A 13,701-nucleotide genomic window follows, 5' to 3' on the forward strand; every position below is an offset into this window, starting at 1 on the left:
AAAAGCAAAGTTTGACTGGCATTCACTTCCAATTTTAATTAAATATTCTATGTATTGAACTTCATTTATTAAAGAAAAGTTTAAACATACACGTAAGAGAAATCTTAAAATATTGATTAGATAATTAAACTTAAGCTTTTTGGGATCGTTAGTGAGTTAACAACACCTTTTGTTTTCAAATGAAAAAAAATAAAAATAAATAAATAAATAAATTGGAGGGGGCAACCAACTCTAAATGCTTTATATGGGCGTAACTATAGTAACACATGCTTGTCGGGAACCACTCATAAGGGGCCTAGACGGCAGGAATAGTAAACACTCCCTCAAAACCAATCGAGTTATAACTTGACTCAACCCTACCAAAACATCAATGAAACCCAAGGATAACTTTTCAATGCCGACTTGCCTCCAAAATTTTCCAAGTAGGGTTGATTAGAATTTGAGTAAATTTAGAACAAGAATATTTAGCAAAGCAAAAGGTTGGTCCAAAGAGAGAGATGGGGGGCCGGGGTTCACTTTTTATCTTGCAACAGTTGTGGTACTTTGAACTGATAATTTAACTTTAAAAAGTGTACTGGCCATGGAAGTGTGGTGAGATCCAAAGGAAGAAAACAGTAAAGGGAGAGAGGCAGCAGCAGCATATGTTGAAGCCCTTTTTTTTGGGGGGGGTGTGATTCAATTCCGACGAGAACTACTTGTCACTGGCATCGTACTGGGGAGGAGTGCTTCCAATTTTTTCTGTAATCAGTCTAAGGTTGCTTTGCTGAGTAGTTTGTGCACACTTTAATCAAAGGGGGCTAACTTCATTGTACACAGTGAAGCACTCACTTCTAGATTAAAGGCATCCACTTTTGGTTTGTAAATGCTTTGTGTTATTACACTTAGGAGGCTTTAGCCCCCACCATTTCTTCATTCAATTAATGGGTGTTTGGACTATTGAACCTTACCCATGAAGGGAATTTCAATTCTATTTATAAGTTCCATATCTTTCTTTCTTTCTTTTTTTCTTTTTTTTTTTTGCTCTAAGTTTAGATTTTCTTTTTTTGGGTTTAAAGCACCCCATCAATAGATAAAAATGGTATTCTGGGGGAAAATCCATTCCAATCAAAACTGTAAAGTATCTGTCTCTATTGCAGTAACTCTAGAATTCTGGCTAATTCTTCTATCGAATCTCCTATTGCAACATGAAACTCCGGTAACTTTAAGGTTTTTGAGATTTGTGTGGTTTAATCAAACTCTAAGAGAGGTATGAACTTGACAGCATAAGATAAACAAGATCTCTCTTAACCTACAAAATAATGGCCTCGGGGTCTCTAGAAAATCGTGTACTCTGAGGTTTATATAGACCATGAGAAGAAAACAGTGTTTTGGTGCAATTAAAACATTGAAACGACAATTTTAAGGCGGCATTTCGGACGCGACAAGGGTTTTGTAGTTTACAACCTGGAGGTGTTCGAATGTGCTCCGATCAACCCTTCATTGTTTCTTAATTAAGTACTATATTTTGTCGAGTTTCATCAATTTTGCCCAAGCTTTTGAGTCTAAGTACCAACTAGCATAACAACAACTAGACTTAAACACCAATTTGTTTTGAATAATGAATTAACCAACAAAAAACTTGGCATATGGAAAATCAGAAATTTGATTAAGAGTATCTTCAAGCTTAGAAATGAGAGTTTTGTTTTTAGGCTACCGATTGTTCGTTGTTACAAATGGACAAAGTTTTCCTTTAAACTAGGTTGGAGGAATTTCCTTCAACCTAATTTATAAAAATAATATGTGTCCAATGAACATGTGAGATACACGTGTTTTTTTAATAGTATGGACAAAGTTGGAATAAATTTTATTAAAAACTCAAGTGCATCTCACATGTTATTAAAAAAATGGGCACATGTCACTTTTATAAACTAGGTTGAAGAAAATTCCTCCAACCCAGTTTAAAAGAAAACATTGTCCGTTACAATATGAGCTTTGTCTAAGCAACCTATCTATTGAATGACCTAAAAAAACTTTCGTTTTCCACAGTCCCTTTCTTAATTAGCATGAAAGGGATGTTGGAATCGGACCGTTTATTTAGCTCTTTCTTAGATTTCTTTTTTCTTTTTCTTTTTCTTCTTCTTTTTTTGTAATGTACTTTATTCCTTGATGTCCATTCTGGGATCCCCCACTTATTCTTTCAGTGTATATATATATATATTTCAATTAATGCAATTTTACTTAAAAAAAAAAAAAAAAAAAAAAAGTAGAAGAGTGTGTCCGGGGATACAAAGTAGTGCTAGAAATCTCTTTTTTATCATTTTAAAAATGATGTGACTTTTAAAATCATCATTGGATTTGCGATTGATCACTATTGATCAAATGGTGATTTTAAAAGCCATTTCATTTTTTAAGTGACACAAAAGTGACTTCTAGCATTACTCGGTAAGAAGCCCCATTACTTGTGCTTTAAAAAATTTAACATGAAATCTAGGTGTTTGGATTGCCCCCTTACTTGGCAAGTGGGTCTTATAAAAATTCTCTCACATTTATTACTTAAATGACAATAACAACAAATTACTGGAGATCCAGATTCGTGTATATCGTTGGTGAGCTTGTAATAATCGGTGGGTCTAGCCGAAAGCATTGCTTTATAATTACCTTCTTTTGTTTTTATCTTTATCAAGTGATGTTTGAAAATAAGGACCATAGCCACCTTCCAAAGCTGCTTCCTTTGTCCTTTAATAAGCAAAAATAGCAGGCAGCAGGCAGCAGGCGGCCATCTTTTGAGAGAATCAAAGAAAGAAAGCTCTCTTGCCAAAGGTGTTGTTCAAAGTTGGGGGTTCAAGCGTGAATGCCTTTGCCTCAAGAGCCTGCTTGGCTTTCATAGCTAGTCAATGCATAATCATCTTCTTTCCCTCCCCACTCTTGATTTCATATCTGGATTTATAATCATTATGTTGTCTACTATACTCTTAATTACCTTAGGGTGGCTCCCATAAATGTGGGCTGCCTTCCCTTTTGTCCCTTTTTTTTAATTTAAATTTCACCCTTTTAAATCATTGGGTTTTTTTTTTTCATCATCTTTTTGTCATCCATAGCTAATACAAAAGCTTGCAAATTAGCCAAGTACAATTGTTTGAATTCGACTTGTTCTTGGGATCTTCAAGCATTGAGTAGAAAAAAGCACTAAAATTTCTTCTAGGCAAAAATTAACAGTGAAGTTGAGATGTTCACTGATGTCTTGGTAGAGCAGGATTAGGCTATTGTTCACCTCGGTTTGAGATAGTGTTTACAATCTCCTGTTTTTGCCGGCCATATTAAATTATACGTTATCCCAAAAGCTTAAGCTGATAGAAAGAAATAAATTTAATCACGTAATCATTACTTTAACACTCCTCTTCACGTGTGGGCTCAAACTCTCTTTTAATAAGTGATGCTCAACACGTGAAATATTTAATTTAAATATGGGTGATTTGACGGAGTTAAGATTCGATCCCACAACTTTTGACCTGATACCATGTTAAATTGCCAATTATCTCAAAAGCTTAAGCTGATAAAAAAAGATAAATTTAGAATCTGTTTAACACTGCGTTTGAAGAGCCTAAAAGTGCTTTTAACACTCAAAAAGTCCGTTTGAAAAAAAAAAAAGTACTCGTTTTGTAAAAAAAGTAAAAACGCTTTTAAGGATTCAAAACGCACTTTTGACAAAAGCTTAAAAATAAAGTTTTTGCCCAAAAAACTCTTTTTGACTTAAAAACTTTATTTCTTAAACGCAATCTCAAACACGCTCTTAATCACTTTATCATTACTTTAACAGGCTGTCTAAACCTTTATTGTTGAGGACCCAACGAGTAAATACTACTATGTTCGCTCCCGTTTACCCTTGTTACTAATAAAAGAAAATAAAGTCTATAAAATTTTACTTACAAAAGCAACAAAAAAATACTTCCAATAGACAAATCACAATTGCATCCTGAATGACCAAATTCTGGCAGTAACTGTCATATGATATAGAGGATCCATTTGCCTCAAGTAGTCAGAGAACTTTTATGGGGATAATGAAGTGTTTGGACCCAGCTGACATGTATTGCACTTCCTCCCTCATGAGTGGAGCGTGGCATCCACGCGCCGTGCATTTCCCATGTGGTATTTTATAAAGCCTATGATATATATGATTTTGTATTTGGAAACTTCTGGTATGGATGACGTGGTACAATAAAGACTGGCTGACAATTGTACTGCTAGCCTATCCATCTGATGAAAGAGTAAATCTTTGCTCAGCAACTTTAATATATTTCTATCTCTTTGAAGGTGACACTAGGAATTCTTTGTGTCATATTTCATCATCAAAGCAATAATGCATCTGCATATAATTGAGGACAGAAATCCCATCAATTTTGCTGTTAGAATTGCTAGTAATTCCAAATAGCAAATATGAAATGAGTTTGTGCATTTTCCAAATGCACTGTTTGCACTCCCATTCGAACGAGGGTGTGATCGGTCGATTATAACTTGTCCCGGGAGAGGGGGGTTGCCGTCCTACATCACATTAGCAGATACTGTTGCGTCAAATTCATTAGACTCTGAAAAAAAAATCAGCAGCCAGGAATTTTATATACTTTCCAAATTTTCAACCAGAATGGTTGAATTCCCTGCTGTCTTAATAAGAAAATGGTGTAATCTTGACTTCTTATTTCTGAAATCACATGCTAGAAGAAATGCATATCCTTTCGCCATGTGAAGGAAGGAATAGAACAACTTGTGACATCCAAAGCTGCTTTAACTCCTTACAAAGATAGTGAATCTGGTTCTTTCCTTTTGTACAATATTATGGTTAATTAGTGTGAAAGAAGTCAGCTGTTGTTCTTTCTTTTTCCGCAGCCTCCTTGTACAATCTTCTTGGATAATATGACCCTTTGATCCAGAATGAAAGGACGTGGCTTCTTTACTGGAATCCATTCCATACACCAAGAGCTGCTCTCACAGCACAGACTATTTTGGTTATTTAATGCAGAACTTTTCAGACCAGTTCTTAATATGTTTTCTCAGTATCCACAAGTCCTTCATGACTCTATTTGCTGAATTTTTTCTTCTTCTTTTTTTTGATGTATTGCAGAGCTCTTAGAATTCTATTTTATATCTTTTGGCTTTGATCAGAATGGCAACAGCATTAAATAAAAACCAGAAAGGAAAAAAATTCTAAAGAACCAAACAATGGCAGATATTCACCAATCTGTACAAATAATTATCTCTCTTTCTTTGGCCTGAGCTAGATGTATTCCTAATACCAGATTTTCACCAAAATATGATGCTGGGAATATGACAATGGACCCACGGTTTTTTGAATTATTAGGCAGTCTGCTCTTTGTTAAGAAAAACCCTTCATAATGCAAGATAATTGTGACAACAAATGTCTTTTCTTTTCATTTGCATGTCTTAGGATTACCAATCACTTCACCCTCTTTTTTGAGGTTAATTATCTTTACATTTGAAATGAAGGTTTAATAAATATTAAAGTAGGGTAAGGTGGTTTGGTATGATGGGGCATGAAAGATTTAGACAAAAGTGAAGTTGAGATGTTCCCCCTTGGCCTTCACCTCCAACATAAGACTGCTATTACTAAACATAATGTGACCACACAAGGGTTTTTCAGCGCATGAAGAAAGCCAGGCCACAGATAGTGACCCTTCAAAAGGGCTGGCCTGCCCTTCAATAACACAGATAGAGACACCTGAAAAGAGCAGCCCTTGGCCAAGTCACTTGCCACGATAGGCATCAAACATATATATGTGGAGCCAAACAAAACTATTCTATGACAAATCCCACATGAGAGAGAGAGAGAGAGAGAGAGAGAGGGGTTCATGTTAATACAAGAGCACTCTTTCCCATGTAGAGTGTGGGGGGGGATCATGGATTTTTCTTTTGAGGGAGAGATGAGTTCAAGTTAATACAAGAGCACTCTTTTCCATGTGATGAGGGGGGTCATGGATTTTTCTTTTGCGTTTCTTTTGAAGTGGAAGATCAAAAGCAGATTATCTCTGCTTTTACTTTTCAGCCCTCTCTTTAAGACTATTCCATCTTCTAATAAAGCTCTCAAATGCCGCATTACATAGAGTCTTGGTCCCAGACCTGTAGGGCAAGGAAGGAGAAGGAATAAAGTTGGAAGGCAAAAAAAATAAAGCTTCCACTGGTTCCTTCTTCCATGCAACCTATTCATCCAACATAATTATATATTGATCATTCAACAACATGGTAATGATATATTAATAATCATCATCTTTTACTTCTTACAACCTCTGTTCGTTGCAGGCACATGTTTCCAACTCAAGATTAAAATAAAAAATAGGGGACAGAAAGAATACAAAAACACTAGGCAGTACAAAATATTTACCCTTCTTTTGGCTGCTTAGGATAGAAAATTAAGAATGTGAGTATGAACCATATACAATACATCAGAATACACAAATAGTATGGTATGCCCTCACATGATCCAACCAATTGACAAAGGACATGTGTGATTGTGACAGCGTGTCATGACAGCAGAGCGACGACAACATCTATAGGGTATATATATCATAGTGCTTTTCCATAGGTCCTCCATGCATATCAGAGTTTTTAATATCATGGCAAAGACAACATCTGTTAGCTGTACTGTTGCTTAGATCTTCTATTCAATATGTTGTTGAATTATTATACTAGAGCTGTCCAGACAAGCAAACCATATGTTACAAGCTCTGTCTCAGACTAAGAAGAGTATCAGTGAAACCATGCCCTGCTTCAAATGCATTTCTCAAATAAAGTTGGTACTTTAGATTCTGTATTTGCAGAAGAATATGAGAAAAAAGTTGCAAGCATGGCTCAATATATTGATCAGCTCTTTCCATGGTTGCCAAAACATCTCTATTGATCTAGCCTTCCAAAAACTTTGACTGTTCTGGTCTCAAGAAGTAAACCTTCAATATAAAACCTGAGATTTTAAGTCACATTATAGTGCAATGAACACAACACATTATAATAGTGGCTCTACATTGATTTCTCTTCTTGCCTTTTCTCAATTCTGCATCATTTATTCATTGGAAAAAAAAAAAAAAAAAAAAAAAGGGATTGCATGATAGTCATCCACAAAAGCATGAGGACAATTGAGCCATTTTGAATGATTGAAAGTGCAGTCCCATTACCTCTCTCATTCAAAGCAATAAAGAGCATCCTTTGATTAAAGCTAAAGGGTATTTTTGTCATACGAATAAAGAAAGAGAGAGCATCAAACTTTACTTTTTCTCCCTCTAATCTAAACTTTAAATTTCTGTTATCCAACGGCCTTTTCTATTTTGCTTTTTTATTTTATTTCAACAAACCTTCTTCTCTCCCTTTCTTTTTCTTCTGCTTTTTTTTTTTGGCCCTCTTAGCTTTGCCTAAAGAAGCTTAACAAAGAGAAATACAGATAACAACCAAACCATTTCTAGCAGAATATCATCAACCTTCTTATCATCTTCTCCTCTCAAAGAAAGGAAAGGGAAAAGAAAAGAGAAAGAAAGAAAAGGAGAGGCTTAGCTTCTTCCTTGTATTTGAAGACTCTTTCTGTGAAGATGTTTGATTCCTTAAGCCCATGCTCACTTGCAGCTTCTCAGATTCCTCTCACTTTCTCTTCCTTTTCAAGAAAATCCACTATTGCCCGTGAGCTTAAATCCTGTCCTCTTTGCTTCGAGTACTTCCAAACTCAATTTTGTTGAACATATTCTGCAGAGAGAAACATGGTCCCTTTCATTGTTTTGACACTTCTCTCTCTTCTTGCTACCTCTTGTTCTGCCTCTTCTTTAGTTACTGATTTCCATGTCTTACTCACACTTAGAAAAGGTTTTGAATTCTCTGATTCCATTCTAAGTACTTGGAATTCTTCCAATCCTAGCTCAGTTTGTTCCTGGGCTGGAATTCAGTGCTCCAAGGGACGCGTTGTTTCAATCGACTTAACAGATTTGAACCTCTATGGCTCTGTGTCACCATTAATTTCAAAACTCGACCGGCTTACTAACCTCTCTCTTGCTGGAAATAATTTCACAGGCACGATTGAGATTGCAAACTTGAGCAGTCTTCGATGGCTAAACATCTCCTGCAACGAGTTCAATGGCGGATTAGATTGGAACTACTCCAGCATTGCCAACTTGGAAGTGTTTGATTGCTATAACAACAACTTCACTGCCTTTCTCCCACTTGGGATTTTGAGCTTGAAGAAGCTCAAGTACTTGGATCTTGCTGGCAATTATTTCGTTGGCAGAATCCCAGAAAGCTATGGAAATCTGGTTGGCTTGGAATATCTTTCCCTTGCTGGAAATGATCTGCATGGAAAAATCCCAGGGGAGTTAGGAAATCTCACCAACTTGAGAGAGATTTACTTGGGCTATTACAATGTGTTTGAAGGTGGGATTCCAGTGGAATTTGGAAACTTGGCAAATCTAGTTCACATGGATCTTTCCAACTGTGGGTTGGATGGGCCAATTCCAAGTGAGTTGGGGAGCTTGAAGAAGCTCAACACTCTCTACGTTCATATGAATCTGCTTTCTGGTTCAATTCCAAAGCAATTAGGCAACTTGACAAACCTGCAGAACCTTGATCTTTCCATCAATGCACTAACCGGTGAAATCCCATTGGAGTTCTGCAATCTAAAGCAGCTCAAGCTTCTGAACCTGTTCATGAACAGACTGCACGGGTATATTCCAGACTACATAGCAGACTTTCCAAATTTGGAAACTCTTCAGCTGTGGAAGAACAACTTCACCGGCATGATTCCCGAGAATCTTGGACAGAATGGAAAGCTTCAGCTGCTGGATTTGTCCACAAACAAACTCACTGGTACAATCCCTCGGAACTTGTGTTTGTCAAATCAACTCAGAGTGCTGATTCTCTTGGAAAACTTCTTCTTTGGGCCGATTCCTGAAGGGCTAGGGAGATGTTCAAGTCTCACAAGAGTGAGGTTGCAGCGCAACTTCTTGAATGGCAGCATCTCAGATGGGTTCCTATACTTGCCTCAACTGAATTTACTGGAGTTGCAGAACAACTACCTATCAGGAACCTTGCCGGAGAATGCCAACAGTTCATCGGCGCCGGTAAAGTTAGCCCAACTTAACTTATCAAACAATCTCCTCTCTGGTCCTTTACCTCATTCATTTTCAAATTTCTCTTCTATCCAACTCCTTTCCCTTGGTGGAAACCAATTTTCAGGAACAATCCCATCTTCCATAGGAGAACTCCTCCAAGCTTTAAAAATTGATTTGAGCCGGAATTCACTCTCCGGTTCAATCCCACCTGAGATTGGAAGTTGTTATCATTTGACATATCTTGACATGAGCCAGAACAACCTCTCTGGCTCAATCCCACCAGAAATTTCCAACATCCGTATATTAAACTACTTAAACTTATCCAGAAACCACTTGAACCAAGCAATACCCAGATCAATCGGCACCATGAAAAGCCTCACAATTGCTGATTTCTCCTTCAATGATCTTTCCGGTAAGCTACCCGAATCCGGCCAATTCTCCTGCTTTAACGCCTCCTCTTTTGCGGGTAATCCTCATCTTTGCGGCTCTCTTCTAAACAACCCTTGCAATTTCACCACAATCACAAGCACACCCAGAAGAGGCCCTGCATATTTCAAGCTAATCTTCGCGCTTGGCCTTTTGATTTGCTCTCTAGTATTCGCATTTGCTGCCATGATCAAGGCCAAGTCGTTGAAAAGAAATGGCCCAGATTCATGGAAGATGACCACATTCCAAAAGCTCGAATTCAAGGTCTCCGACATCCTCGAATGCGTGAAAGACGGCAACGTGATTGGAAGAGGCGGAGCTGGGATTGTCTACCATGGAAAAATGCCAGATGGGGTCGAAATTGCAGTCAAAAAGCTTCTTGGGTTTGGCTCAAACAGCCATGATCATGGCTTCCGAGCTGAAATTCAAACACTGGGAAACATCAGGCATCGAAACATTGTGAGACTCCTCGCATTCTGTTCCAACAAGGAGACAAATCTCCTTGTTTACGAGTACATGAGAAATGGGAGCTTAGGCGAGGCGCTGCACGGCAAAAAAGGCGCATTCTTGAGCTGGAATTTGCGGTACAAAGCTGCCATTGAAGCAGCCGGAGGCCTCTGCTACCTTCACCATGATTGTTCCCCATTGATCGTTCACCGCGACGTCAAGTCCAACAACATTTTGTTGGATTCCAGCTTCGAAGCACACGTTGCTGATTTCGGGCTCGCCAAGTACTTGATCGACGGCGCCGCATCAGAGTGCATGTCAGCAATTGCAGGATCCTATGGCTACATTGCCCCTGGTACGTGCCATTTTTTCTCTGTTCTTGCTGCATATATAAACCTTTCTATTTTTATGTAGGATGTAGGTTCGTTGATTGGTTGTAAAACTTAAATGCCGAAAACTGGGCTTATTTTTTTAAGCTTAAATAAAATGAACAGCTGATATTTATAAATTTAAAATTTTCAAATTTAAAAAAAAATTATAAAATATTTCAATTCATCTCAATCTGATTGGTTGTCGTTATAGTAGTTAAATTAGCAATAAACTCCCAAAATTATTAGATGTATTATGGGATTCACTTGTTTCCGAGCAGGTAAATCTCTCATCTTTAAACATGAACTACTTGGGACAAGTGTATTTACACTGTGTCTCTTAAATTGTGTGTGTTTTTTTTTTATTATTATTCGAACAACCTAATAACTAAAGATTTTGTTGTCTTTGTTGTACTAATGAATCATTAAAAAAATAAACATATTTTTGGGTAGGATTAATGCTTGTAAATAGTTTAGATCTTGCATTAGTTTCATAAATGTTCTAGGCAAAACAAAATCCCAGAAAGAAAGAAACAAACAAAAACAAGGTACATGGCCTACACATAATCCAAAGTTTCCTGTGGTATGTGACTCCTGGCATCACATTCCTTACATTACAGGGTCTCCCTGAATCCTTAGGACACCAACATGATAAAGTAACAGAAGATGAGTGATGACAGGGGTATTATAACTTTTTATTATAATAAAATACTTATAAACTCTTAATCATTTCATTCCCATATCAGTTTATAAGATAATTATACTAAAACTTATAATATCATAAACATTTTCGACATAGCTCGGTGCAATAGGCTAATTTCATGTGAAAGTTGGGACAAATCCTACCAAGTGCTCAAGCAATTCGGGCAATCCAAGCCTTACATGCTCGGACAATGTTCATTGTTCATTCAATTCGAGCAAAATATTTGTTTGAATTGTCCAAACACTTGTACGAACGTATATAAAATTTACTCCGATTCTTATATGAACCGCCCAATTGCACGGTAACCAAGGTGAGAGACAGAGAAAGAAGATCCATGAGAATTTTTTGGGTGGGCACACCTTAATTCCGTGGCAGAGAGGTTGTTGGGACGCACTGAGGTTTTGTGTGTGTGTGGTGGCAGAATCCAAGATGTCAAAATCTGACACACACACCAACACGAGTGCGGCTGCTGCTGATCAGTCCTCCCTGACAGTGATGCTTAACGTAACAGGGCGTTGAGTGGCGTGAAAGCTAACCGACATGCACGTCTATTTACACCACCTCTGTTTTTTTTGTTTTTCTTTCCATCAGATTTTAGGTCAACCAAATTAGGGTTTGGTTACGTGGAAAGGCTTTCCCCACTTGCACTTTTTTTTCTTTCTTTCTTTCTCTTTTGGCCATTTTTGGGTTCTTTTTAAACATACTGATGAATCTCTTTTTGTCTTAACCCTAATTTGTTTTCTTTACTCATTATTCATTCTTTTAAAGTGTGATGATAATGTTAGATTACATGCTTAATTTATTTTCTTCACAAGTCAATTTGGAACATCATGCCTACCTTAAGATATCTTAGGGTTGTTTTGCATGCAGGACACTGAGATATGGTTTACTCATTATTAATATATGAATTCTTTCTTCTTCTTTTTTTCTTATAAATTCTAATTAAGACTTATGTTGATTGGGGTATTATATCTTTTACTATAATTTTTTTTTTTTTTTTTATATATATAAATTGGTGTAACAGTTTGTGTGGGATAGAGATCTCAGCAATTTTAACAGCAAATGTGAGAAGATTTTTATGGGATCCGCTGCTCAAACAGGTCTCAGACAATCTGTCCACCTGTTTGGTAATGTAGGTCTTATTTAGATGCTCTCATATTTGTTGTTTGAATTACTGGAATAACAAATTGTTGGAAATCTAAATCCACTCATATGACATTTATCACAGTAGTTACTAAACAATTAAATTTGATTATATATGCTTGACACATGGTAAATACAAAGTGGACTACTATGTCAATTTATAAGAGAATTACAATAAAAGTTGTGTAATATCCCAACCATTTTTTCATTATCTTATTGGTCACCAAACTATATAATAATTATTATCTATAAAATATATGATTGTGCTGGAATGAAGTAGACAATGATGATTGATCTCTTGGAAAATGACGAAAAATCTATTGATTTTTCCTTCAATATTGGGCCTTCTTGTCAATTTTCAACTTGTTTAGAGTTGATTAGCCTTAAAACCTTAGCCCCAAGATGCTCTATCTTTGTGTATATATTTATATTGCAAGTACTTGAAATTTTACACCTTGTTCATCACACAATATTGCAGAGTATGCATATACTTTGAAGGTTGATGAGAAGAGCGATGTGTATAGCTTCGGAGTCGTCCTCCTAGAGCTTCTCACGGGCCGCCGTCCGGTGGGGGATTTTGGCGAAGGCGTCGACATTGTACAGTGGACCAGAAGGGTAACAAAGTGTCGCAAAGAAGAGGTCATGGGCATTGTTGATCCAAGGCTAACAATGGTGCCCAAAGATGAAGCCATGCACTTGTTCTTTGTTGCACTCTTATGCATACAAGACAACAGTGTTGAACGCCCAACAATGAGAGAGGTGGTGCAAATGCTATCGGAGTTTCCCCGCCAGTCACCGGACCACCATTCTTCGTCGTCTGCTTTTGTTCATGACCAACAAACAAAGAAAGTAGTTGAAAAAGAGAAAGGTTGCCCTAAGTTCAAGCAAGATCTTTTGGTTTAAGAGACTTGATGACTTTTTTTTTTTTTAGAGTTTTAATGGTGTCTTGAATTGGGTTGTTTCTGTTATAGCCTTACTATTTGCAAAATATATCTTTTTCTTTTGATTTTTGGCTTAGATTTAGGCAGAGGGATTTGGTGGCCAAATAGAAGTAGCTAGGAATAATTTTAATGGGTGCACTTCTTTTAAGGGGTGCAACTTTAGTGGGAGAGCATGCTGGCTTAAGGGGGCCATGCATGCAGGCTCTTTGTATAATATTTTTATTATTATATTATATATATATATATACATGTTATATTTTGATTGCTTGATATGTCACTTCAATTTTTATTCCTCAAAGATCTCAACTCATTGCTATTTGCTGCCTGCTGGTGTTCTTTATCAAAAGCATGTGGCAAAATCTAAGTAGAGAGTGTGAGCTGGAGCCGATACATTTGACAGTCACTGCAATTATGACAAAGAGCATGCATGTTGTAGCAAAAGGGGATAAAAAAATAATAAAGCAAAATAAAGTAAAATTAGTCTATAAAATTGTCATGAATTATTTAGCGGGTAACATTCAAGAAAATTAAGCACAAGTGTTTTTAATGCAAAATCTTTAATAGAGTAATGATACATATTACATTCTCATCTGACCCTCATT

At 36.9% G+C, this 13,701-nt stretch overlaps 1 protein-coding gene across 1 annotated transcript; it reads left to right on the forward strand.

The window, feature by feature from the left end:
- Positions 1-7,385: 7,385 nt before the first annotated feature.
- On the forward strand, positions 7,386-13,321 carry LOC132177329 (uncharacterized). The gene is made up of 2 exons (XM_059589597.2): positions 7,386-10,299; positions 12,637-13,321. The coding sequence occupies exons 1-2, from the start codon at positions 7,731-7,733 to the stop codon at positions 13,059-13,061; spliced, it is 2,994 nt and encodes a 997-aa protein (XP_059445580.2). The 5' UTR covers positions 7,386-7,730; the 3' UTR covers positions 13,062-13,321.
- Positions 13,322-13,701: the final 380 nt, after the last annotated feature.

This window comes from Corylus avellana, chromosome 4 (genome assembly GCF_965113065.1).
Source record: "Corylus avellana chromosome 4, dhCorAvel1.hap1.2, whole genome shotgun sequence".
NCBI classification, from domain to species: Eukaryota; Viridiplantae; Streptophyta; class Magnoliopsida; order Fagales; family Betulaceae; genus Corylus; species Corylus avellana.

Excerpts from the sequence above, each read along its gene's own strand:
- LOC132177329 (XM_059589597.2), top strand. The coding sequence starts at position 7,731 with ATGGTCCCTTTCATTGTTTTGACACTTCTCTCTCTTCTTGCTACCTCT. Across the intron at positions 10,300-12,636 it reads CTATGGCTACATTGCCCCTG|AGTATGCATATACTTTGAAG; the intron begins GTACGTGCCATT and ends ACAATATTGCAG.